This window comes from Mustela erminea, chromosome X (assembly GCF_009829155.1).
Source record: "Mustela erminea isolate mMusErm1 chromosome X, mMusErm1.Pri, whole genome shotgun sequence".
Classification (NCBI taxonomy): Eukaryota; Metazoa; Chordata; class Mammalia; order Carnivora; family Mustelidae; genus Mustela; species Mustela erminea.
Window position 1 is genome coordinate 31,610,166 of NC_045635.1, and position 27,054 is coordinate 31,637,219.

The 27,054-nt window shown below is 35.7% G+C and overlaps 1 protein-coding gene across 4 annotated transcripts in view; it reads left to right on the forward strand.

The window, feature by feature from the left end:
- The window catches only part of CFAP47 (cilia and flagella associated protein 47), a 521,025-nt gene that overhangs the window by 64,715 nt on the left and 429,256 nt on the right, over nt 1-27,054 (forward strand). For all 4 annotated transcript variants that reach the window (XM_032330937.1, XM_032330938.1, XM_032330939.1 and 1 more), the window contains exons 16-21: nt 4,052-4,182; nt 6,870-6,992; nt 8,464-8,595; nt 11,249-11,326; nt 14,664-14,808; nt 19,727-19,821. In XM_032330937.1, coding sequence (XP_032186828.1) covers nt 4,052-4,182; nt 6,870-6,992; nt 8,464-8,595; nt 11,249-11,326; nt 14,664-14,808; nt 19,727-19,821 — 704 coding nt within the window. The remainder of the gene's footprint in view (nt 1-4,051; nt 4,183-6,869; nt 6,993-8,463; nt 8,596-11,248; nt 11,327-14,663; nt 14,809-19,726; nt 19,822-27,054) is intronic.

Sequence of the window (27,054 nt, forward strand, 5' to 3'; positions counted from 1 at the left end):
AAACAAGTTGAATGATCTATATAGTATCTTTATTTTATGTATATATACGTTATGCCTTTTCAGCTAGCTGGAAGGATCTATATTTTTGTATTGGCAGTGACTCATGTGGTGTTTTATAATCAGCTGAATTCTTTTTCTGCTTGAAAGGAAGTAAAACTTTTGGGTTAGATAAAACTGATTTCAAAGTTAGTCTTAGCTTCTTTGAGTTTTGTGATCTTGAGAAAAGTACTCTAAAAGCACTAGTTTCCTTATTTGTAAAATGGAGAGACTAATACATCTCATAAAGAAAGAGTAAATGTATGGAAAACTCCTTCTGTAAAGACTGGCAAAGAGTGGTTGTCAAAGAATTAGATAGTTACGTGGTTATGAAAATTTTCTAATTCTCTTTGGACTTTTTTCCTGAAAATGTCCTCAGAGTAGTGATAGCCTCATGTGCATCTAGCCAGCCATCCCCACTATCAATTACTTGTTCCCTGCTTCTAACCTTTCTTTTTCCTTCCCTCCTTCCTTCCCTATGCTCTTCCCTTCTTCCTTCCACTCTCTCCCTCTTTATTTCTAATTTAGGAATATTCATCATTTGGGGTCTAAATAGACTATATTTCCAATCACAGAGAAGTACTGGTTTATAGAAACCTTGCCATAGGTATATATTCTTTTGATTATCAGTCATTTCCAAATCGTGATTTTTATGTAAGTCCACTGGTGTTTGTAACAGGGAGTGTTACAAATGAGCTTCAGTGTTAATTTAAATTCATTTAATTTTAGTATGGATATATTCATGGATCTATACAGTGGTAAAGTAGTACTGTACCTTCATTGGGTTGGAAATCATTGGTACAGCCATACTTAATCTTTTTATTAATGTGTATTGATTTAAACAAATCCCAGATTATAATTTATTAAGCATTCAAGTTATACTTCCATCAGTTTCTGGCAGATTCATTTGACCAGACTCTTTTTTTATGATTAGCACGGGTAAGCCTGAGTCCTGCCTTGGTACTAGAGAAAAACTGAGTGAATAATCAGACAAGAGAGAGAATACTTCTGCACATTTCAGAGATTCTGGATAAACCTTCTCTAGTTGAAAATAGGCATCACGTTGTGGTAGTTACATTATCTACATTCGTTACAGGTTTGGTTAAACACATGATAAGGCACGGAGTGTGTCTGGAAAGCGTAGTGTTTGGCACTTTTCCTTGTATTTCTCCATCCTAACCAGGGCGGAATGGGTGGGGCTTTCCCCTGATGCCTGCTGTGGAAATGTAGTGATGATGCTTGATTTGACAAAAGAGAAGTGGACTCATAATTATGAACTTGAATGCTGGTTATGCTTCTCCTAATTGTTAGAATTCTTATTTTTATAGGGATGATTTTAGTGTTTCAATTTTTTTGGTGGCTTATGACATCTGCTGTATTTTTCAATCAAAGCACAAAACACAAAGGCATTTAATTCCAAATACAATGCTTTTGAGCAATACCATTAGGCTTTAAGTACTTTTGAATTTTTTTTAGGACACAAATAATAAAGTACTCAAATCTATTTCATGTAGTGTTGAAGAAAGTGTGCATAATTTATATTATATACATGGGTTTTTCTTATGTCATTTTCCTTTTGTTCAGAATATTCATGTAATTATTACTCAGTTTTGTTTTGCCTCTTTGTTAAAACAGAAAGTAACTTTTCCTTACGTTGCTTTTCTTATATCCCTTTTGCTATATTGGCATTACATTCTGAATAATATTTAATGCTGTCATTGTCTATATTTTTGTAAACTAAAGTGAGTAGTTCTAAATTAAATTTTATGTTGTGATTGTGCTTTCTTCCCGAGGTGTGATATATTTTGGATTTGGATTTGGGTCATGGATATTGTAGAGGGTGAGTTTAAGAGTGGGTTGGTTGCGCCTGGGGGGCTCAGTTGGTTAAGCATCTGCCTTCAGCTCAAGTCATGATCCCAGGATTCCGGGATCTAGTGCCAGGATCTAGTGCCGCATCAGGCTTCCTGCTCTGTGGGGAGCCTGCTTCTCCCTCTCCCTCTCTCTTTGTCCCTCAGGAATAAATAAGTAAGATCTTAAAAAAAAAAAAAAAAAAGAGTGCATTGTTGTTTTCTAAGATAGAATTGGGTTTCTTATTTGACTTTTTTGTTAGGTACTATTCATGTTTGTGCTTTTTGTGTTTTTTTCCGTGTTTTCTTTCATCTGACTGAGCTGTTGAATCCACTCAGTGCTCGCACTTGGCTTCAAGCAATTCGCTCTCACTGTCTTTTGGTGAAAGACCCTTGGCCATATAGAACCTGCCCTGCCAATCCCAGCCTTGCTCAGTGTGGCTGTTTGGTTTATTTCCCCTGTTTCCTGATAATATAATATTCCTGGAGAAAAATATATAGCCGTGCTGATGGAAGGGAAGATAATTACCTCAAGCTGACCCTTCCACATGGATCTATAATCCTGTGCTCCTCTCAACTCTTAGCATGCTTGGGTGTCTTTATAGATCGTATTGGATCTGCTTTCTCAAAGTTACTCCCAATCAAACTTTTTGATACACCATTCTCTTCCAGCATGGTCACTCAACTTTTATACTCCCCCAGGCTTTGTCCTTCTGCAGAGTTTCTGCTCATTTTTCACAGTTCAAATGCCATATTACATAATGAAGTTTCCTCCCCTTCCTTGGGCTAATTTAGGTTCCCCCTCCCTACTCTCACTGTGTCTTTGGTATGTCATCTATAGTTATTTGTTCATATCTGTATGCTATTGTAATAGATATTGCTAAGTCTATATCTGATATCCATTCCCCTAAGATGACCCCTTTTTTGGGGGGGGGGGACATTCATGTCTAGAAATCTCTTCCCCAGCTTTTCTTGACAATGAGATAGGGACAGCGGTTTCTTTTAGCTCTGTCTTCCTTCCTGGTGCCAGGCACTGTTTGAAATACTTCTTCATATATGAGCTTCTTTAATCCCTACAATTCTCTGAGTTACATACAGCTGTTATCCCCATTTATGTCTAAGGAGGCTCTGTGACATGTGTTAAATAAATTTTCCAAGGTCTCAGCTAGAAAATGGCAGAGCTGAAATTGGAACCATGGATTTTGACCTAGAATTTGTGTTTTTATTTATTTATTTAAAAGATTTTATTTATTCATCTGACACACAGAGAGATCACAAGTAGGCAGAGAGGCAGGCAGAGCGAAAGGGGGAAGCAGGCTCCCCGTTGAGCAGTGAGCTTGATGCAGGGCTCAGTTCCAGGACCCTGAGATCATGACCTAAGCTGAAGGCAGAGGCTTAACCTGCTGAGCCACCCACGCACCCTGAATTTGTGCTTCTATAACCGCTATTCTATGATACCTTCCTACATGGATGAAAGCCAACATAGTATGGAATGGTAGTAGGAAGCTAGAAGGATCATTGCTCCTTGAAGCCATCGTCATCCTGCTAAGGCAGTCCTGGAATACCAATCTGTGGCCTTCTGATGGCATAAGATGAATAAAATTTCTAAGTCATTCTTTCCATTAAGTATTATTTTCTTACTCCAAAGAAAATGATGAATTTAAACAGATGAAGCAGCTCACACCAAATATGCTTGATACTTCCTGGGTTCTCAATACATTTGAATTATAAAAATGTGTTAATTACTAATAGTTACATCAGAGGATATCAGAGGTGATATCTCCAAGGATGTGAACATTTTAAAACAAAAAAGCCTCTGATAATTGTAATTCCTTCCTCTGAAAACTGAATGAGTGATGTTAACAACTATGTCAGAGTGTTGGGAAACATAAGAGGGGGACATTTTGCTAAATATTGGCATACTTTTTATCAAATATTTTGTTCCGCCTTATAAAATTAGAAAATAAGGTATGTGTTATAGATTTTAATCAAACTCTTGTAGGTCTGTACTCACTTGATAATCTCCTGTAGCATTTCTGTATATTTTGAATTTAATATAAATAATTTTTTATAATGTCATTATATTCTTGTGCTGCTTCTTATTTTGGACATTGAAATGTATATAATTAAAATGTGGTCAATATCTGTTCTTTCTGAATTCTCTGTAGGCACGGTTGAACCATACTCTTCATTGGAATGTGAAGTAACGTGGCTGCCGGGTTTCAGTTCTCCAGAAAGGGGAGAATTTGTTCTTCACGTCAGTGAAGGAAACACACTGACACTAAAATGTGTTGCACATGTAATGATTTCCTTTAGATATGATTTTTATTTTGAGGGCTTTAAATTGGTTGGGTTTATATATATATGTGTGTGTATAGTTGAGTATATGTACTATGTTAGTAAAACTCATTCTGCTTGCAATATTAACTGAGTTACCATTTTCTTGGTGTCACTTCTCTATCATAAATGAAGACTTTGCTAAAAAAAAGTGTTACGTGACCTAAAATTAACTCACAAATCCAAGATTTTTGTGCCAGCAATACTAGATTTTCATTAGAGCCTCTATAAACATACAATACCATGGGGTCACCTGAAATGAAATTATTTTATTAACAGAAACCAAGGAAAAATAGAGAAAATTATATTTTTGTCCTATTGTATTGTTAGAATTCTAGTGGTAATTAATAATTCAGTATGAAATGGTCCACATAATTTACATAGCAAGGAGATATGGAAAATTCCAATTTTATAGAATATACTTCTTATAATAAAAATGAGTAAAGTTAAGGCTGCAGCATGTAATTTTAACTTTGTTTTTGTGGTAGAGCCCAGAAGGCCTTAACTTCATACTTCGTAATCACCAAGAATCCACTTTACTTGTGTATGAAATTTTCCTCCCAATATTCTCAGTAATTTAACTCAAGCCAGTGCTGTTTTACTGAATCTCATCTTTGTCTCCAGGCCATGATCATGCTTTTAAATCTTTCAGCTATGAAGGAGCTCATAGCCTTAAGAGATAAAAGATTCATCCACTTTAATGATGGCAGTAGGTTCATTCCTTTGCTCCAGACTTAAAACAAGCTGGACCCTACTGCTTTTCCTATGTTTAAATTACTTGCTCTTCTTTTTAAAAATTTCTACTGAAGTATAGGATACATACGGAAAAGATACATATTATGACTTCTGTATCATTCAGTCTTTATAGACTGATAGCATCTTTGTAATGCACACCCAGATCAACTAGATCAAGAAGCTGACTATGACTAGCATCACAAAAGAACCACTCTCCCCATCCCCACTTCCAGTCCCTCAGTTTCCCTCCCAGAGTTACCCGCATCCTTACTTCTAATGGCATAGATTGATTTTGGTTTTAAAATTTATATAAATGTAATCAAAGCTTGCTTGTTTTGTTCATCATACTGTTTGTGGACTTCGTCTATTCTGGTACACGTGGTAACAATATTCATTCTCATTCCTGAATAGTATTCCATTGTTTGGCTCTGCCATCATTTTTCCATTACACAGCTGATGGGGATTTGGATTGTTTCAGATTCTTAGCTACTATAATAATGCTTCTCTTAACATTCTTACAGCTGTATTTTGGTGAACGTGTGCACACTGTTCTTTAGTTCTTATGTAACTGTGTTTGATGAAGTTCGTAATATAAATCTGCCTACATACCTACCCGATGTGTATTCTTTTCTAACAAGTAGAAGATGAGCAATTTAGTAACTTAGACTTTGCATTAATAATAGATATCATTTATTAATTACTGTATATCAGGTGGGATGTTAGATGCTATTCATGCATTATCTAATTTAATCTTATAACAGCTCTGTAAGGCTGTACTAATAACTCAGTTGATGGGTGAGGAAATGGAGGATTAGAGTGAATGATTAACTAATACAAGTTCATACATGCAGTGAATGCCTTGGGTTGAATTTATATCTAGATCTATTTGCCTCCAGCATCTTTGCGGTTACTTAGTGATCAAATTTACTTTCTGCTTTCCCTATACTTGGATTGTTAAGAATTAAAGTCCAGGATATCAGAATAATGAATTGGATCATTTTATGGTAAATTTTTGAGGTCCTCTGAAGTTAAATGAACTGTGAAGTGTTTCTCTTACGAAAGTAAAGCTGGAGGAACGTGAAGTGATTAAATACAATGTTCATTTAATGTTTGTCCTTAATTTATGAAGGACTTACTTGACCATTTTGTCATCTTTTAGCTTTGTTTAGAAATTTATTGTTCTGATTACCCAAGTCGTGTTCTTCAAATAATTATAAGAATGTATTAAAACCTCCCAAGACAATAAATAATTTATCATAGATAAAGACAGCAGGGTCTGGTGTAAAGAGCACTGTATAAGGAATTGGAAAACTTGGGTTCTAGTTCCCCTTGGCTATTGTTTGCCTTACTGTGAAATGGGAGAAGTGGCTAATGTCAGTATTTTCAAAAAACTGTTTCATGACACAGTAGTTCTGTGAAGTGATTTGTGTGTAGGTATGGAGGAGGAGTCCGGCACCTAAGTAACTCTGAATCACAGTGAACCACCTCCCCATTCAGAGGAAAGCAAAGTGTGTATTATCAACACATTAAGTGTTAGAAGGCTAATAGTAAAAACAAGCCTAGATAATCTCATTTGACACAGTATTTCCCATGCTGGGGGACTCTTTCCTTGTGCATAACACACAGTCGAACCGTGTATGTAGTTGGATAGATGATCTCTAAGGTCTCCTACATGATTCTCAGTCCTGGATTTACTTCCTCCATAGGATTGTCTTATTCCCTTTGCCTTCCTCAGTTTAGGAGTACAGTTTAGTGTTCCATTCTATTTTCCTTTAAGTACATCATAACGTCTGATAACCTTTCATGTTTTAGAGATTTCCATGAGGCTGCTAAAATTTGAGTCATTTAGAAGGGGGCTAGAAATACTTTACTATTAATTCTATTGTATCTTCTCTCTTCTCCTTTTATTATTAGCTTGGTCACACTAAGGTCGTATTTTTGGAGCCAAGGATCCTCTTCAGTAATAGCCCTCAAGGTTTAACAACTTGGAGGAAAGCCATTCTTCACAACATAGGACAAAACCATGCTTATTTCAAGGTAATGTGGAATCTTGGAATCTTATTTGGATCAGATCACATTATATTTTATATATTTTTGGTGCCATGAGTGCTGTGGTATTAATACTTTAGTCTTTATAAATTGACTAATGCTAATATTTGGATATTTCATGCAATACTTAGCCAAGTACATTTCATCTACTTTGTCCTTTTAATTTCCTACAAAAATCATTTTTTCTTTCTTCTACCCTTAATCTCTCTTCTTACCCCTTTGTGTTTTCCTGTCATTTTGTCTTTTTGAAAAAAATAAATAATTTGGAAAAAAGAGCACTTTCAAAAATATCCATTGTTGCTATTACAACTCCATATTTGATGACATACTTTCCCTCTTCTTGTTTTTACTCTACCATCAGGAATTAACGGTAGAAACTGGGACCTAGAGCAAGATCCTTGTAAAGATATTCTATTTATAGTTGTTGCCCCTGATTTAAATTACAAGTGGTGATAGAATATTTTGCTGAAAAATATATTAAGATCTCCCAATAGTGAGAATAGATAGAGGTCAGTGTTTGAGATCTTTTATTCAAGCTTTATATCTACATGTCTTCTGCCCAAGCAGACAAATGCAGATACCCTTTCCTTCTCTTGCTTCAAAATCAGCTCTGAAGTCTGTTTGTTCCCTTATTCCCAAAATACCTTAACCAATTTTCCTTTAAATTGTTCTGGCTTAAAGCATGGTAGATAGTTCTAAACTAGCTCCTGAGAAACTACACCATAAATCCTTTGGTAAATTACTTACAACTTTTTTTTTTTAATTTTTTATTTTTTATAAACATATATTTTTATCCCCAGGGGTACAGGTCTGTGAATCACCATACTTACAACTTTTTAAAGGTCAAAATGATATCTTAGACAGTAGGCCATCAAGGAAATAATAAAGAACAGGGGGTTACTTTTTTTTTTAATAAAATTTTATTTATTTACTTGACAGAGAGAAAGTAGCAGAGGGAGAGGGAGAAGCAGACTCCTCCTGAGCAGGGAGCCCCCCAGGACCCTGGGACCATGACCTGAGTCCAAGGCAGACACTCAAACTACCAAGCCACACAGGCTCCCCCAGGAGGTTACTTCTTCATCATCTGCCTCCCCACTAACTTCGTTTTCAGTGTTTACTGTCAGGGAAATGGCAAACTACCAAAGTAGTATCTAGAATTTTATCATCTTTTCTAACAGATCTATCTCATCCTCGTAAGTTTTGCTAAGTCTTGGTAACACTTCAGACAGGAGACTTCATCACCCTATTTGAATTGGATGCCGGCACTACAAGTTCCTTTTGCTGGGTTAAGGGTACAAATCCCTGTTGAAGTTTTATTTGTGCGTCTGGTGTTGGGCAACATATTATGAAATCGTCTCATGCCCTGTGCCCAAGGGTCCTCTCTCTGGGTTGTAGTTGAAAGCTTTAGATCAGCAACGTTAAAGGATAATATAGCATTTCTGCAAACTTTCGATTACAGATTTGTGACCAGAGTCTTTTGCCTACTATAAATATTGTTCCATCACAAGGAGTAATTCCTTTCGGGGGGCTAACTGTTCTCAATATCTCCTGTACACCTACTGTAGCAGAAAAATTTGATACAAGAGCAAAGGTATGTTCATGCATATGTGTATTCATTCCTTATATTTATATATGTCTATGTAGATTTGTTTAGTTGTTTAGGAGATTTATAATAGTAAGTTTAATGCTATAAAATGGTATGTGTGTTTATTCTTAGAAAACTTCTTTTAAGAATTTCTTCAAATGGGAATGAGTTTTACTGTTATGATGCTAATGAATAATTTTTTAAATTTTGGTTACTTTGTTAGTGATTGAACTATCACTAAAGAAATGTAGTTTTTAGAGATTTATAGAATAAGCAACCTTACCTATATAATTTTGTAGAAATAGTTAGCAGAACCTAGAAAGAGGATTTGTAGAAAACATTTTTGGTGCAAGTTGGTAATGGAAGTTTCTACCAAGTTGAAATGGATACAGTTCATCAATATGAGGCATTCTTTGCGTGAAATTAGAATGATATTTGGCATCTCTGAGATGTGACAACTTCTCACTAGTCACAGAGGAAAGGATGACTTTTTTCATGGCATTAATTAGATATTTGATTTAATTAGATACCTTTGGAAAAATTAATTAATTTTGGAATGTTAATTCTAAATAGCTTCAATGACTATATGAATTATAGGCAAATTCTGTATGGTGTTAAGATCTATATTTTATAGCATGCATAGAATATTTTACTAGTTTATATTCTGGAAATTATATAATTAAAAAGACATTACCTTGATTTAAGGGGCTTTTCTAATTGTTCATTAAATAGAAGAAATAAAATGGAAGACTAATCTCATAAATTTTATTATAAACTAGAGGAATGGAATACTCTTGATTTTCAATCTCATGATCAGCTATGTACATTTACTCACAATAAGAAATAAATATGTATACTGTTTTTAAAACAAAATGAATAGTTTTAGATATATCCCCCATTTTATCCTTAATTTCCCACAATTCTTTTTTTCATAACAATTAATTCTTAAATAACATGTAGGTTAATGTGATAAACACCAATTTGCCCCAGATAAATAACCTAATGATTTTATCTTTTATGAAGACATACATACTGAAAGATAATTATAAATTATATATTATGGTACATGGTATGAGATTTGGGCAAAGTTTTTTTTTTTTTAAAGATTTTATTTATTTATTTGACAGAGAGAGATCATAAGTAGGCAGAGAGGGAGGCAGAGAGGGGTGGGAAGCAGGCTCACTGCCGAGCAGAGAGCCCAATGCGGGCAATCCCACAACCCTGGGATCATAAACTGAGCCGAAGGCAGAGGCTTTAACCCACTGAGCCACCCAGGCGCCCCTGGGCAGAGTTTTTTAATATAATATTCTAGAAAAAATAAAAAAATATGGCCAATAAAAATAGTTTCAGTAAAAGATTAGTTTCTGCTGTATTTTAGAAGAGTATGCTGTTTTTACAAAGCTTACTTTTAAACATAACATAATAATTCATTTATTCATCCAACACATATTTACTGGACACAAGTTTTACTTTAGATTCTGTTGTAGATTCAGTGGATGATCAATAATGGGGAGGTAGGTGAAAGCCAGCCGTGATGAGTTGAAACTTATATGTGGGATTCACCAAGGGGAAACATGTTGATTTGTCATTTCCTCTGAATCATCACATTCTGATTTTTATGATTTTAGTCAAGTATTTTATTTATGTACTATATATTCTTTAATTACAATGTGGAAATCACATAATACTGTGAATATAGTGATTTAGTTAATTAAATAACGTGTTACTTTCCCCAATAATTTTGAAAAAAAATGACAGTTTGGAGTTTTTGGTTTTTTTTCCTATGAACAGTGTCACTGACTTTCTATGTAAAGAGTGAAATACACTCCTATCTCTTTCTTAGATTGATATTTATATTTAAATCAGCCTTGATGCTCCCTGTTTGTATATAGGTGGGGATTTCAGTGAATGCTGTTTTTGTGCCTCTGAAATTTTGCTTAGACATGTATATGTTCAGATAATCTACAATTCTAATTTTGTAGGAATTATACAGCTAAATTCTTATTTCACCATCTTAATTTTCTCAGAGGCTGTTGAGTGTTCAGGCTGTCCTTGGTTTATATTTAACCACTGCTGGTTAAAAGACAAAATGCTCTGCCTCTTTGAGCCTCAGTTTTCCTCACTTGGCAATTAGGATATTAATATTGGTAACCTCACAGGATACTGAGGATTAAAAAGGAGACAATGTAATTAGCACTATACTTGGCCCATTTGCTCAGCAATTTTTTAGCCACTTTCATTATTATTATGGTCATTATGGATATTAGTTTATCTCTGTGGGAGGAAGTATGTTTGTACTCAGTTTCCTATCTGTTTTAATTTTGAATAATCCTTAAGATTAGGTAAATACAGAAGGGATATGGGGAGTGACAGTAATGTGTAGTTAAATGGGTAGAACTCTGCAGTCAAATTTATAAGCTATAAACTGGTCCCATTTGTGGTGGAGGTTTTTAAGAGTTGAACAGTCATTCCTCTTAGGAATATTAATTCTGCATAACAAGAAATGGGATGACAAATACCAGAATAAATCTTGTGACATTTATAATATGTTATTATTATTTAAATTTTAAAATATTGCCAAAAGCCAGGTAATACTTTAGTCGTATATGGGTAAATTTTAATGTAGTTTCTACAAGGCTTTGTATTTCTCTCAAATAAGGTTGCTATTCGCCGTGCAAATGTCATAGACCTCAGGATTGGTGGATCTGTTGAGATTGCCGATGTGGAAATTAATCCGGTGAGTATATTCATATGTTAACTATTTGTGTAATCAGTGTATGAGTGTGGTGACTTTTGTTACATGTCCCTGGTCAGCCCATTTATGTTTGAAAATATCTCATTATGTAGTACTTTGACATGTAGAATTTAATATGTATAATATAAATATGTGTTGAAGCAGATTATCAAATGGAGGTTTCAGAATTGACCAATTTAATTCTACCAGTACATTAAAGTCAACTGTAGGCTTCATCATGATCCTACTCCTCCTAAGAGGTAACCACTTCACTGAATTTTCTGATTATTCTCCCTTTACTTTTTCTAATCGGCCCATCACATATGTATGAATTCCTTAACCATTCATTATTTAGTTTCATTTGTTCATTTTGAGCTTCATGACTAACATGTACTGTGTGTAGTCTTTGGTGAGTCACTTTTAACTGAGTATTGTATTTCCAGAGTTGATCTAAGTTGTGTGTAGCTGTACTTTTTTTTTTCATTCCTACCACTGCTTAATATTCCATTGTGTAGACCTGTTGCAATTCAGAGACTCTGTTGTCCATTCAAATAGGTGTTTCTCTTTTGTTGTTATGACAAGCACTCCAGCAGGGAACATTTTGTGTACATATCTTGTGAGGTACAGGTGCTAGAGTTTCTCTCAGAGTAGAGTTGCTAACTCATAGAATATGTACATTTTTGGATTCACAAGATAGCTTCCATATTTTATCCTCAAGTTTCCATTGCTCTGCATTCAATTGCTCCGTCAGTTGTATTATAAGACTTAGTGTTTGCCAGTCTTTTAAGTATAAAATGATCATCTCACTGTGGTCTTGATTTGCATTTTCTGAACTATAGTTTTGTTTATTTTTAAAATTATTGTTCTGTATCCTGATAAAATTCTGTTCTATAGTTGATAGCCCACACATATATTTCTTTTCCTGGCAAGTCTTTCCGGAATCAAATCTGGTCTCATCTACCCAGAAATCTTACCCTGAAGGCGCCTGGGTGGTTTAGTTGGTCAAATGTCTACCTTCAGCTCAGGTCATGGTCCCAGAATCCTGGGATCAAGCCCCTTTTCATCATTGGTGGTAGGTGAGCAGGGAGTCTGCTTCTCCTCTCCTCCCTGCTTGTGTTCTCTCCTGCTCTCTCTCTCTCTCAAATAAATAAATAAAATCTTAAAAAAAAAATCAAGAAACAAAGAACTCACCCTGATCCTTTAATGCAGGCCCATATGCCCCTTCCATTGTGACATTCATACGATGGTACAAATATCTTAAACTCTGGAAACATCTTCATCATAACAATTGTCGTATTATTTTCAGGTTATCAGAACTTCTGTTTCTCTCTCCCACTAGTACTGCAGCGCCTATGCCATTCTGGTGCTGAATTAAATAGAGCAAACATGGGTGAGGCTGCCAGTGTCTCAGGTAGGGCCTCGTTACTAGTCTATACTTTAAGGGCTTCATCACAATTTTAGTTTTTGGCTTTGAGGTACAATTTTCTTATTTTTATTGGTGTTGAAGGCATGATAAGTCTAGACAGATTGACAGACACTAGGCTACCTTGTGTAAGACTGTGGTGATTTTGGAGATTAAAATCCCTGCAGTATCCAGAGTGCTTTCTCCTTTGCTATGGTGTTTGTCCTTGAACAATATTAGAAATGTATTTAGACTTTGACTACTTCATTTCCACACCCTAAAGGCATTTGTGGCATGCTTTGCATGTTATAGTACGATTGAGTAATTTATAAGACTTTGTATTAATATATATCAATATTCCCTGATTATGGGGCACCTGGGTGGTTTAGTCGTTTAGCATCTGCCTTTGGCTCAGGTCATGATCCCAGGGTCCTGGGATCGAGCCCCACATTGGGCTTCCTGCTTGGCAGGGGAACTGCTTCTCCTTTTCCCTTTGCTGCTCCCCTGCTTGTGTTTCCTGTCTCGCTGTGTCTCTCTCTCAAATAAATAAATAAAATCTTAAAAAAAAATTCCTTGATTATGTTGAATTTTAAACATAGCTGCCTTTTAAAAATAATAATAAAATTAATATTCTGGCATCATCAGTAAGACCTTTAATAACTGTATGGTGTTGAATATGTATCTTAATAACAGTTAGGACATTTTATCCAAATGAGCATATATACAAGGCCAGAATAGTATAAGAGGAATGATCTTTTGCATCAAGCTTTCATTACCCATATTGGATTTTACAGATTTACCCTGTAGAAATGGGTTGATATTTTAAGTGTGAGAAACAATGGCCAGTTGACCTTTATGTAATATTTCCCTCAACATTAGGATACTGTTGCCACTTTCTCTTTAGTCTTACATGTAATTCTTTTACTAAGTAACTGTAAGGCTATGAAGAGGAATTTTATAGAACTCTGTGATGTAGGCACATACCTGGCATATAAGATAGTTAAGATACATTCAGTAAACATTCCTTACATCTATTTAAGCGAGGCATCAGGTGCTAAAGATATAAAAATGAATCAGGCCTAAGGTCTGCTAGGAGAGACAGACTTGTAAACAAATAAACAGATTTTATGGTGTTGTAATGGTAAGTAAATATAAGGGACAGAAGTAGTTCCGAGCACAGTGTCATAAAATACGGTTTATCTAACTGGGGTTTGAAGGATAGCAATTATGAGTTAGAGGAAAGCTTTCCTAATAGAAGGGACACACTAATACAGACAGAGGAGAGTGAAGCATCAGGTATTGGTTGGAAAGGACAAGTCATACAGCTTGCTGAAGTACGAAGTCAGTGGGGGAAGAGTGAGTGGGGGAAGAGTTTATGAACCCTGCTGAGGAACTTGGACATTGTCTGGTAGTTGGAGGAGAATCATCACATTTTAAGATAAGAAGTACAGATTTTCAGTTAGTTTAATTGTGACTTTGTTGTGGAGAGGAGAATTGAAGAAAGTACAAATCTAGAAATGACCTAAAAAGTAATGCATTATTTACTTCATACAATTACATTAGGGATAAGAGGTAAAAGAGGCAGAATAAAAGGGATTTGGTAACCGATTGTGTATCAGAGGTACGGGAGAGGAAGGAAAATGTGGCCAGTTTTTATAGAGGATAGTAGTTAATAATGCCCTTAATGAAAAATAATGATACATTTTTTTTCAAGGCATAATGACATATAACATTATGTCCATTTTAGGTGTACCAAATAATGATTTTATATCTGTATGTATTGCAGAATGAGTTACCATCCATTACGAAACATAGTTATATTCTTTTTCTTGTGATGAGAGCTTTAAGGTCTACTCTTTTAAAGTGTAATTTTGGTTCATATTATTTTTATAAAATATTACTCTGCTTTCTAATTCTTTTTCTCTTTTTAAATTTTAGGACGTATTTAACTTCAGTGGTACCTATGTTGGTGCTACTCAGATTATTCCATTTATAATAAAAAACAAAGGTATAACACGTGCCAGAGTGGAGTTTAATCTACAAGACTTTGAATATTTTTCTTTGGATTTTAAAGATAAAACAGGTATAGCTCTTATACTATAATAATATTCTTGTAAAACAGTTTCAAGTTGTTTTAAGGTATAATGTTAAAAAATATGTCAAGGGCAGTTGTTCTGAAGTATTTTTAATTATTCAGTGCATGGTTTTATTTCTAGAAATATATCAGTATTAACATCAGGATACTTTGGTAACGCATAACGTATAACCAGGCTTGTTAGTTGATTTAATGTAGTTAAGAATGTTATGTATACGTTAAAAAAAAAGTTTTATGTATAAGTATATACTATAAATCAAAATGGAATTATTAATTGCTAATTTTAATTGCCCAAGAGTTTCAGGTAAATGTCTTTGGAGAGTCCTCTCTATATGTTTACTCATGTATTAAGTATCTTTATGTCACATTAAATTTAAAAGATAGGTACTTCGGGGTGCCTGGGTGGTTTAGTCATTAAGCTTCTGCCTTTGCCTCAGGTCATGATCCCAGTGTCGTAGGGTAAAGCCCCGCATCAGGCTCCTTCCTGTGCAGGAAGCTTGCTTCTCCCTCTCCCACTCCCCCTGCTTGTGTTCTTGCTCTTGCTCTCTCTCTCTCTCTGTCAAATAAATAAATAAAATCTTTAAAAAAATAATAAAATAAGAGATAGGCACTTCTACAAAGACATTTCATTTGTTTACTCTAGGGGTTGGCACCATAAGGTTTGTGGACTAAATCTGGCCTGATACATGTTTTTATAAATAAAGTTTTATTAGAGTACAGACACATTTATTTGTTTGTGTATTGTTTATGGCTGCTTGCATACTATAATGGCAGAGTTGAATAGTTGTGGAAGAAACCATATGGCTTGCAAAGCCTACAGAATTTAGTATATGGACCCTTACAGAAAAGGTTTGCCCCACCCATTGGTTTGGACCTTTCTTCTTCAATAAATATTTGTTGAATACCAATTATAGGCTAGATACTAGACTTTGAGTCTATAAAGACAGTATCATATTTTAACATGTTCTCAAGACATGAACACAAGTATATCCGTCAGGATCTCAGAAATTCACAGATGACTTGCTCAAAGGGTTTAACTGAAGAGAGTTTAATGAAGGAATTATCTGTGGAGGTGGGAGCTGGATGAAAAGAAATCAATGAGGGATGGAAGCTGCTACTACCTCGCACCTGAAGGAATAAGAGGAGACAACTTATTTCTGGAGCCCCATGATCAGTGAAACTTTGAAAGAGGGGCCAACTGATAAGAGCTTTAGCCGTGAAGGAATGCAGCCATTGCCAGAAGCGTAGCCAACGCAGTGAAGACATGAAGGCAGAAATCCCTCCTACCTTCTGATAACATACTGGTGTCTCCCTGTGGCTGAATGAAGCCAGAGCAAGGGGGCCTAGCTGAACTGACCTATAGGTCAGGACAGAGCATCAAAGAGAAAGGTGGCTGTGGAATCTAATGACAAGCAAAGAACACCTCTAACAGTGAGAGCTGAACAGAGAATCAGCTTATTATCAGAGAGCATGACAGATGCTGTAAGGCAGATGAGTACCTGGTGCTAAGGGAGCATATGTTAGGGAAAAGTAGTAATCAGCGTAAGGGAAGATTTCTTGGAGAAGTCAATGCCTAATCCTCATCTTGAAGAAGACGAGAAGATACACAAGAAAAGGGGATATATGAAAGAATGCAAGTAAAAGCCTAGCAATGAGTCAAGGTGGTAAGTAGTTCAGGATGCCCAGAGTGTAGAGGGACAGGATGGGGAGGGCAAGTGAGATCCATGTCACTAAGGAATCAGGCTTTGATCCTGGAGGTTAGGCGGCACCATTAAAGGATGTATATCCAGGCAGTGGTGTGATCAGACTCAAATTTTGCTCATTTTTCTTTTGGAGCAGAGTTGAGGATGGGCTGGGGGAACATGTAGGAATGGGAAGGGCAAGACCAGAGAGAGAAGGAGGTCAGCTAGGGGTTGTAGCCATCATCTGTATGATGAGAAGTGATCAAGCCTGAACACAGAAAGTGATGCTGGAAATGGAAAGGAAAGGAGTACAAAGGTGCCGAGACATAAGAAATGCTCTGACTTGCTTATCAAGTGGACCTGGGTCTTAGGGAGGAGGAGCAAGGCTCAAATCTCTCCTAGGTTTTGTTAATAAGAGGTAGGTGACTGGAGGTACAATTCATGGTTGAGGTGATACAGGGGGAGGATCAGGTTTAGGTGAGCATGGTATGAGAGGACACTGTGTACTAGCCCAGGAATGATTACAGCAGGCGGCTGGAAATACATATGAAATTTCTATTCTTTTTTTTGTTCCTAAGTCTGGATGCTGAAACTTTAGTTGCTTAACACTTTATTCTCACTGACTACCTCATTTACTGTCATTGTACCTTGTTCATTGGATCTCAGACTCCTCTTGGTTATTCTGCACAGCTAGTCCACAAAGTGCATATGTTTTCACAATTCTGCCTTAACCCTAGCACAAACCTCCCTCCTAGACCACTGCATCATCTTTTCAAATGCTTCCCATGCCTCCAAGCTTTTCTCCTCGGACCTGATCTGGAGAGTAGTCTTAAAGCCAGGATCTTATCACATCACTCCTCTGATCAAAAAGTTTTGTTTGTTTCATGTTACCAATAGCAGTGGTTCTTAGCGGCATGGCTGCTGACACAGTCCAGGAGGTACTTCCCTTGATCTTAATTATTATTAACAAATTGCAACAAAGTTTACACTTAAAATGTTCTGAAGATGTATCTTAGTGTAATAAGTATTTTAACACATAAATACCCTTCTGTGACAAATTAGACTTGGTTTTTCTTGTGATCATTTCAAGATTATTGGATAGATGAGTTGTTGGAGAGGCCATGTTGAGAGCCATTTGGGTATGACTCCACGTTGTCTTTCTAGTCGCCTTGTCCCCACTGCAGGCAGATTACGTTCCACGTTTCCTTCTAATGGCGCTGGAGTTCCCTTCTAGGATGGTTCTTCCTCTTCTGTTCCTGGTGTCTGCGATCCCACCCACTTTTATAAATTAGCTTAACCTCATGAGTCCCCATGGGTCATTAGCCCCATACCCACCCTTGTCCGGTTGGTTGAAATTATTTTTTAATCTTTACTCACTTAGGGCATTGTGTAAGTCTCATTTTAGTACTAACCATTTCTGTATCATATCAAAGAGAGCTGTGTACCTGTTTGGCTCCCCTGCTACACTGTTAGCTCCATGAGGTCAACGACTATGTGTGTAATTTTTGTTTTTGTTTTTGTTTTTTAAAGGTTTTTTTTTTTAAGATTTTATTTATTTGACAGAGATCACAAGGAGGCAGAGAGGCAGGCAGGCAGGAAGAGAGGGGGAAGCAGGCTCCCTGCTAAGCAGAGAGCCTGGTGCGGGGCTTGATCCCAGGACCCTGGGATCATGACCTGAGCCGAAGGCAGAGGCTTTAACCCACTGAGCCACCCAGGCATCCCTGATTTTTGTTTTCTACTAGAGTTGTCCATGATAGTGCTGTGTACATTACAGGCACTTAAGAAATATTGGGGCGCCTGGGTGGCTCAGTGGGTTAAATCCTCTGCCTTCAGCTCAGGTCATGATCCCAGGGTCCTGGGATCGAGCCCCACGTTGGGCTCTCTGCTCAGCAGGGAGCCTGCTTCCCCTTCTCTCTCTGCCTGCTTCTCGGCCTACTTGTGATCTCTGTCTGTCAAATAAATAAAATCTTAAAAAAAAAAAAGAAGTATTTACTGAAGCTGTCTTGGATTATTTCATTTCACAGACTATATGTTTACATATATTCCAAATATATTTGAGTATGTATCCATCTGTTTTTATTATATTTTCTAGGTATATACCCATTCTAAGTAGGTTTTCTTTGCTGTATAACATGTGTATCTTTCCCCAAACTACAAACAGCAGATTAATATATACTTAATGAGGTTTTTTGGTCATTTAATGGTTTTTCATCAAGGTGACTGAAATTGATTAAGTTGAAGGAGGGTGCAAATGAGTTATTCAAGTTCATTTCCACAAATGGGTGATAGAAATTATCATCATTCCTTGGATTAATCAGAAAATTTGGGGGAGAAGATAGGATTTTTAGAATTGTTTGGATGAGGGTGGAGGTTTTTTTTTTTTTAAATTTTATTTATTTATTTGACAGAGAGAGAGAGAGAGAGAGAGAGATCACAAGTAGGCAGAGAGAGAGGCAGAGAGAGAGGGGGAAGCAGGCTCCCTGCCAATCAGAGAGCCCAATGCGGGGCTTGATCCCAGGACCCTGAGATCATGACCTGACCCAAAGGCAGAGGCTCAACCCCTGAGCCACCCACGCACCCCCCGGAGGTTCTACTATAATAAACATTTGATCTTTCAGGAACTTTTCCTAGAAGTTTATTTAAGTGGTTATAATTTTTAACCTTGACATTTACATTATTATTTGACAATTTTTCTGTATCTTCACCTAATGCTTTTATATCTGGAGTGATTGTATTTTGTCAATAAGTGACCTTGTATAAAATTGTGTTTATTTTCTGTGTGGCTTCTTGGAGGCGTCAGAGGAGATCTGGGTCTTCCTTTCTCTGTCTTTGCTGGAGAGGGAGTCTCCCACTTTCTTGGACCTAAGATTCAGTCCCTTACTTGACTTTGACCTTCATTACTTTCTACATTCTTCTTCTGCATATGACTGTGATGCTTATCCTTGAACTTTGGAGATTTAAAAATAAATGGGCTTACTGTTTGTTTTGCTGACTGAATATATGTTTGATACATGTTTGAATATCAGTTTTGGTGACTGGAACCTTGGTATTAAGAGTCTTTCTTTAACCAGCAGCAACCTTATGCAGCCCTCCACAGCAATTGCTTTTTGATCATAATAGACAGGTTTATGAGGCTTCTCAAAGTTTCATTTCCATATTTAACAGTGGTATTATCGATATGTATCTGGCTTTTTAAAAAATAATATTTTTTTAATGTTTTATAGGGGAATTCACAGACCCTGCATTTCCTGACATATATTCTTTGGAGTTAGAGGAAGGGACATCTCTGGAATGTGGCATAGCATTTTCTCCCAAAGAAGTATGTTCGGCTTTCTATTATTCATATGATTGGAGAGTAGTGGTATTAAGATAATCCTAACTCAGAAGCTATCAGAGATCATCACTTAAGGTCTTTTTGTAGTGAGTCTTTTTCTAACTTGTGAGTGTGCCTGAGTGTACCTTTTAATTCAGTAAAATGATTCCTAGAAGTGTCTGGCTCACGCTTGCAAAATGTCTCGAGAGTTCTAGAGAACACACATAAGGAACCTGTGGTATCAGTTCTGCTCTCTAGAAAATTCAAGGTATAACACGTTATGAAACAAAGTTGATGCTAACTCAAAAATCACTTATATTTGAACCAGCATGTGCTTTATACTTATATTTAAGTGGTATATGTTTAATGCTCTTGGAATCAATACCAGAAATTATCAAAGATGTGCTCTGAGGATTTAAGACAGGTTGCTATGATACTGGTTCTTTTTATCGTGTTCCTTGATGTTTAGCAATTTTAAAACAACAAACAACAAAATCAAAGAAAATGTCTTTCCTGAAATATGCCCAGGAGCAAGGGGTACCACTTGACAAAGCTTTAGGGGCACCACTTGACAAAGCTTTAGGGGCCATTTCTCCTGTTTTTGCTTCTGAGATTTTGCAACATAAGTGCCAAGGGAAGAACTTCTTGCTACTTATGATGTGGAAAGTCATGTTGCTGCATCCTCCTAAACAAGAATCAAATTTCTCTATGATAATTGAAGGATAACATTCTTAGGCCAAACACTTCTCATATTCCAACATAACTAGTATGATGCCTTAAACCCAATAGGTGTAGAACAGAATGAGTTAAGTGAAAATAATTCATAATGCAATAAGAAAGTGTATTGAATGCCAGGTACTGTCTTTAATTATCCATTTTTAGTCATGTCACTGAAGTACAGTTTCCTGAACTGAAATCTTATTTTAGGAACAATGATAGCTGTTAGTTAGCTTTCAGGAGGAAAAAATAAAGGAAATTTAGGGACATGTTTAGATTTAAGAAAATGCTGAAGAGTAATTTTGCTTAAGTATAGTACATTAGTTGGAATATGTTTTATGGGTTTTGTGCACATGTGATTCACATGGAATGATGTAGTGTACAGAATTCACTCATGTCTCTTCTAGCTGTAGGCAAGCGTAGTGCATGAGTTAGCAAAAGTACTTTTCTGACATTAGAGAAAATGAAAATTCTCGTCTTATAGACAACATTAAGTATACTCAAGATATATATTATACTGTATTTAATTTCCATAGGTTTCATCTACATTAACGAACAGTTATATTTAGAACCTTTTAATTTTATTTATTTTTCTGGAAAAAATTTTTTTTAATTTGTTATTTTTTTAAAATTGAAGTATAATTAACATACAGGGTTATATTAACTTCAGGTATACCATATAATGATTCAACAATTCTTTACATTACTCAGTGTTCATCACTGTAAGTGTACTCTGAATCCCCATCATCTGTTTGACCCATCCCCCTCCCCACGTCCCCTCTGGTAACCTCTCTCCAGATAGATACTTTTTAGCAAGGTTACTAGGAAGAGAGAGAACATCTTTTCTTTTTTTGAAAATTATCTTGCAATATTTTTCTTTGGCTTACTTTTGGCTATCAGATAATATCAGAGTATAAATATTATTTAGATTTTCCTTTTACCTTTTCAGCAAAAGGACTTTGAAGTGCATGAAATATCGTCAGGGTATTTTTAATTTGTCTTTTTAATTCAGACAAAAGGCATAATAAACAAGTGATTTGAGGAGATTCAGAAGATGTTTCTGTTTTTAAGTTTTACAGTATTCTAATATCTCAAATCTCTTATACCCTGACCATTTGCAAATTTTGTTAGCATTAACTTAATATTTTAATCAAGTGTGTCAATGATAATCTCTTCCTGCTTATGAAGGTTTATTATTAAAGTTAAAATGAGTTTAGAAGAGCAGAAAGAAAAAATAAAATAAATAAATCCTAATCCTTGACAATGACCTCTGATTATATATGGGGTTCTCTCTGTTTTTCTTCCTCTCCCTCCTTATATTTCTATGCTTATTATATTACTATAATTGTAAAGAAGTAATACTTTATAAATTATTTTTCACCCACATTTTTATTCAGTGTATTAGTTAAAATGATAGCTTTTTGTGTTTTGAATTAAGTATTCTAAATATGCTTTAATTTTTAAAGGATGATCTATCCTATTATTTAATGGCTATATCATATTTATGGTCCGTTAACTAATCCTTCTTACTATGCATTTAAGATTCTTCCATTTTGGGGGCTTTATAAATGCTGTAGAAATCATACTTATACATAAATGTTTGCTTTCACATTATTTATTTTCATTATGTCTTTCTAGAAGGAGAATAGTTGGGTCAAACTCTATGTACTTATTTTAGGCTGTTGATATGAGTTGCCAAATTTCTCTCTAAAGAAGGTTATACCAGGAGCACCTGGGTGGCTGTGTCGGTAAGGTGTCTGCCTTCTGCTCAGGTCATGATCCCGGGGTCCTGGGAACCCATGCTCCTTTGGGCTCCCTGCTCAGCAGGGAGTCTGCTTCTCCCTCTCCCACTCTCCCTGCTTGTGCACTCTCTTTCTCTCAAATAAATAAATAAAATCTTTAAAAAAAGGTTATACCAATTATATTAAATGCCAGTACCAGTGTAAAATATTGCTTATAGTGTTTGTACAACTAGGTTTCATTGATTATATATGCATGCATATATAATATTCTGCCAATCCAATAGGTGAAAGATCATTTCAAATTGCATGTCTTGGATTCTTGTATAACAAAGTACCCTACAATAGTAGTGATTTAGTTGCTAACAATTTGGCCTGGTTGGTACTGTTAAAATTCTTTTAACTCTCTGGTAAGAGAAGTGGCCTCTGCTGTTTTCCTTTTACAATATTATTGGCCAGTTTTCTGTTTTATTTTTCCTGATAAACTTTGGAATCATTTTCTCAAGTTTATAGCTATAGATTCTATGGGGATTTTGATCTGTGTTACATTAAACTAAAGAAAAATTACAAGGAAGTGATTTCTTCTTTTTTTTTTAAACATTTTATTTATTTACTTGACAGAGAGAGATCACAAGTAGGCAGAGAGGCAGGCAGAGAGAGAGGAAGGGAAGCAGGCCCCCTGCTGAGCGGAGAGCCCGGTGCCGGACTCCATCCCAGGACCCTGAGACCATGACCCAAGCCAAAGGCAGTGGCCTAACCCACTGAGCCACCCAGGCGCCCAAGGAAGTGATTTCTATCTAAAATTCAGCTTCCTATTCAGGGACGCCTGGGTGGCTCAGTTGGTTAAGCAGCTGCCTTCGGCTTGGGTCATGATCCCAGCGTCCTGGGATCGAGTCCCACATCGGGCTCCTTGCTCAGCAGGGAGCCTGCTTCTCCCTCTGCCTCTGCCTGCCATATTTAGAAATAAGAAAAGGCTTTTATTTTATTAATTATTTTTAGAAGATTTATTTGAGAGAGAGAGGGCAGGAGCAGGGAGGGGGAGGGGCACAAGGAGAGACTCTTCAAGCCTGTCTAGGGGCTAAATCAGGACTGATGAGATCATGACTTGAGCTGAATACGAGTTGGATGCTCAATGGACTGAGCCACCAGGCACCCCAGGCCTTTTATTTTATTAAAGGATTTTATGCTATTCAGCAAAAATTTGGAATATTTTAAAATTATTTTTCTATGATCTTTTTTGCTGTGTAAATGTTTGTGTTTTATTTATTTTTTGCTCTTAAATTTTGAAAATAATGTTGGTGAAATATGTATAAAATTGTCTATCTTGGGGTACCTGGGTGGCTCAGTTAACTATCCGACTCTTGATCTCAGCTCAGGTCTTCATCTCAGGGGTTGAGTTCAAGGCCTGCATTGGGCTCCATTTTGGGCATGGGGCCAACCTAAGAAAGCAGAACAAAACATGGGTGTCTGGGTGTCTCAGTTGTTAAGCATCTGCCTTCAGCTCAGGTCATGATTGCAGGGTCCTGGGATCAATCCCTGCATCAGGCTCCCTGCTCAGCAGAGCGCCTGCTACTTCCACTTCCAATCCCTCTGCTTGTATTTCCTCTCTTACTATACCTCTCTATGTCAAATAAACAAAATCTTATATATTTTTTTAAAGATTTTATTTATTTGACAGAGAGAGATTACAAGTAGGTGGAGAGGCGGTCAGAAAGTGAGAGAGAGAGGAGGAAACAGGCTCCCTGCTGAGCAGAGAGCTCGATGTGGGGCTCAATCCCAGGACCCTGGGAACATGACCTGAGCCGAAGGCAGAGGCATTAATCCACTGAACCACCCAGGTGCCCCAAATAAACAAAATCTTAAACAAAACAAAACAAAACAAAACAAAACTGTCCATCTCACTTTAAACTTCAATTATTTTAAATTATCCTTCAATTTATTTTAGATTTTTCAGGAATATTGTAATAGACTACAAATACTGTTATTTGTTTCTTCCAATTAGATAATTATAATTTTTACCTATTTTTCTTATATTACATTGTTTAGAATTTTCAGAACAAGGTTACATTATTTTCTTGGTTTATCTGATTCCTAGTTTTCTGTGAAGTAACATAATGTTTTAAGCTCATGTTGGGAAATAATCTTTCTAGTACTAATTTAACACAAATTTTAATCTAAAATAGATATGGACTTTTTTATTTAGTCACATATCTTTATGCCATCAATCATATTATTATTCCAAGGGGGAAAATAGTTTAATATATAATTCAACATTATATTTGTAGCATTAGTATATTTTTGGCACCCATCAGGTGATCAGTAAGTATCAATTCAATAAGTAAATTAAAATGCAGCACATAGACCTGCACATTCATTTTTAAGAACTTTATTTTTCTTCTTTTGGATACTTAGAATTGAAATTAATGAGAGGGTATGTACATTTTAATTATTAGCACATATATCCACATTGCCACCATTAAACTTGTACCAATTTATATTTCCATTGATAATCGTCATTTGACAAATATTTATTGAGCACCTACTAGCTACCCTGCATTCTTCTGGACCTTGAGGTTATAGTAGAAATCTTACATTCTAGTGTGGTAGCACACTGTCTCTTCTTCACATTTTCTTTATATTGAGTATCATCATTTGCCAATGTAAAGCACATGTGTGACCAAAGTCCAATGTCATTTTTTTTTGGTCACTTTTGCTTATTGGTGTCATATCTAAGCTATTACATAACCCAAATCATAAAGATGTATGTTTGCTTCTAAGAGTTTTATAACATTACCTCTTGGGTTTAGTTCTATGACTCATTTTGAGTTATTTTTGTGTATGCTATAAGAATCTAGTTTCATCCTTTTGCATGGAATGTCCATTTGTTCCAGGAGAATTTATTGAAAACATTATTTTATCCCATTAAACTGCTTTAGCACCCTTAATCTAAAATCAGTTAAACATAAATATAAGTGGTTATCTCTGGAGTTTTATTTCTATTCCATTGATCTAGATGTCTTTCTTTATGTTAATAACACAATGTCTTGGTTAGTATAGTATATTTTGTAGTAATTTTTGAAATTAGAAAATATGAGTCGAGCAGTTTTGTTCTTCAGTGACATTTTTGGCTAATTTGTGTCTCATGCACTTCCATATGAATTTTAGGATTACCTTGCCAATTACTGCAAAATAAAATCCAGCTTGGATTTTGATAAGGATTGTGAAGAATGTGTAGATCAATTTGGGGAGTGTTGCCATCTTAACAATGTTAAATCTTCTAATCCATGAACATGAGATGTTTATGCATTTATTTAGGTTTTAATTTATTTCCACAATGTTTTGTAGTTTTCAGCATACAAAGTTCCCACTTCTTTAATTTTATGTCTAATAGTTCTAATGTTATTGTAAATGATATTGTTTTCTTAATCTCATTTGCAAATTGTTCATATTAAGTGTGTAGAAAAGCAACTGATTTTAGACATTGATCTCGTATTTTGTAACCTTGTTGAACTTATTCATAGTTCTAATAGTTTCTTAGTAGATTCTTTAGAATTTCCTATAAAAATATGCTTTCTGCAAATAGAGAAAATTTTAGTTCTCTATTTCCAATCTGGATGCCTTTTGTATTTTTTGCTCCCTGATTTCCAGAATCTCCAGTACAATATGGTTTAGAAGTGGTAAGAGCAAATATCTTAACTTGTTCCTGGTATTAGGCGGAAAGTATCCCTCTTTCATCTTTAAATATGATATTAGCAATTTTTTTTCAGTCCCTTTTTTCAGGTTGAGGAAGTTCTCTTCTATTCCTAGTTGAGTATTTTGGTCACAAAAGAAATTTGGATTTTGTCAGAAATTTTTGGCTTCGATTTTCGTGATCTTGATTTGTCCTCTGTTAATGTGGTGCATTATATTGATTGATTTCTATATGTTAAACCAGCCTTACATTCCTGGAATAAATCCTGCTTGATCATTATACCTGGAGTATAATTCTTTTTATCTATTGCTGCATTCAGTTTCCTAAGTATTTCCTTGAGGGATTTTGCATCCATGTTCATCAGGAATATTAATCTGTAGTTTCCTTCCTTCAACTGTCTTTGTTTGGTTTTAGTATCAGGGTAATATTGACTTTTTAGAATGAGTTGAGAAGTGTTCTCTCCTCTTCTATTTTTGGAAAAAAATTTGTGAAGGATTATATTGTAAATCTGCTTTAATTTAGTGATAGATTTCACCAGTGAAGTCATCTGTTCCTGGGCTTTCCTTTGTCATGTTTATCTTAAATTACTAATTCAATCTATTTGCTTGTTATAAATTTATATAAATTTTTTATTTTTAAAATTATGGTAGCAGTCTTTTAATTACTAATTATATAGTACTCAGAGTTTATAAGGTAGTCACATATCTAATATCAGTTTATTTCCACATGAATCCAATAAGACAGTCATTGAGACTTTAGATTTTTCCGCTTTTTCCAGTCATAGAAGCCAAAGTACAGCAAGGCTAAGTGACTTTTCAAGGCTACCTGCTGCTGAGCTGTAGAGCTTGAATAAAACAATGTTATGTCCTCATCCTCCTGACCCACTGGACCTTCATGATACCATGTTAGGAATCCAAACATGATGAATAGTACATATTCTTTTAGCCTATGGACACAAAACTTTCATATGTATTCCTTGGGTTTATTAACTTTTCCCCTAGTCATTAGCACTCAAAATCTTTAATTTCATAAAGTTACACTTATCAGAATGTCAATTGCCATTTCTATATAGTCTCTTTCATTTTCCATTTT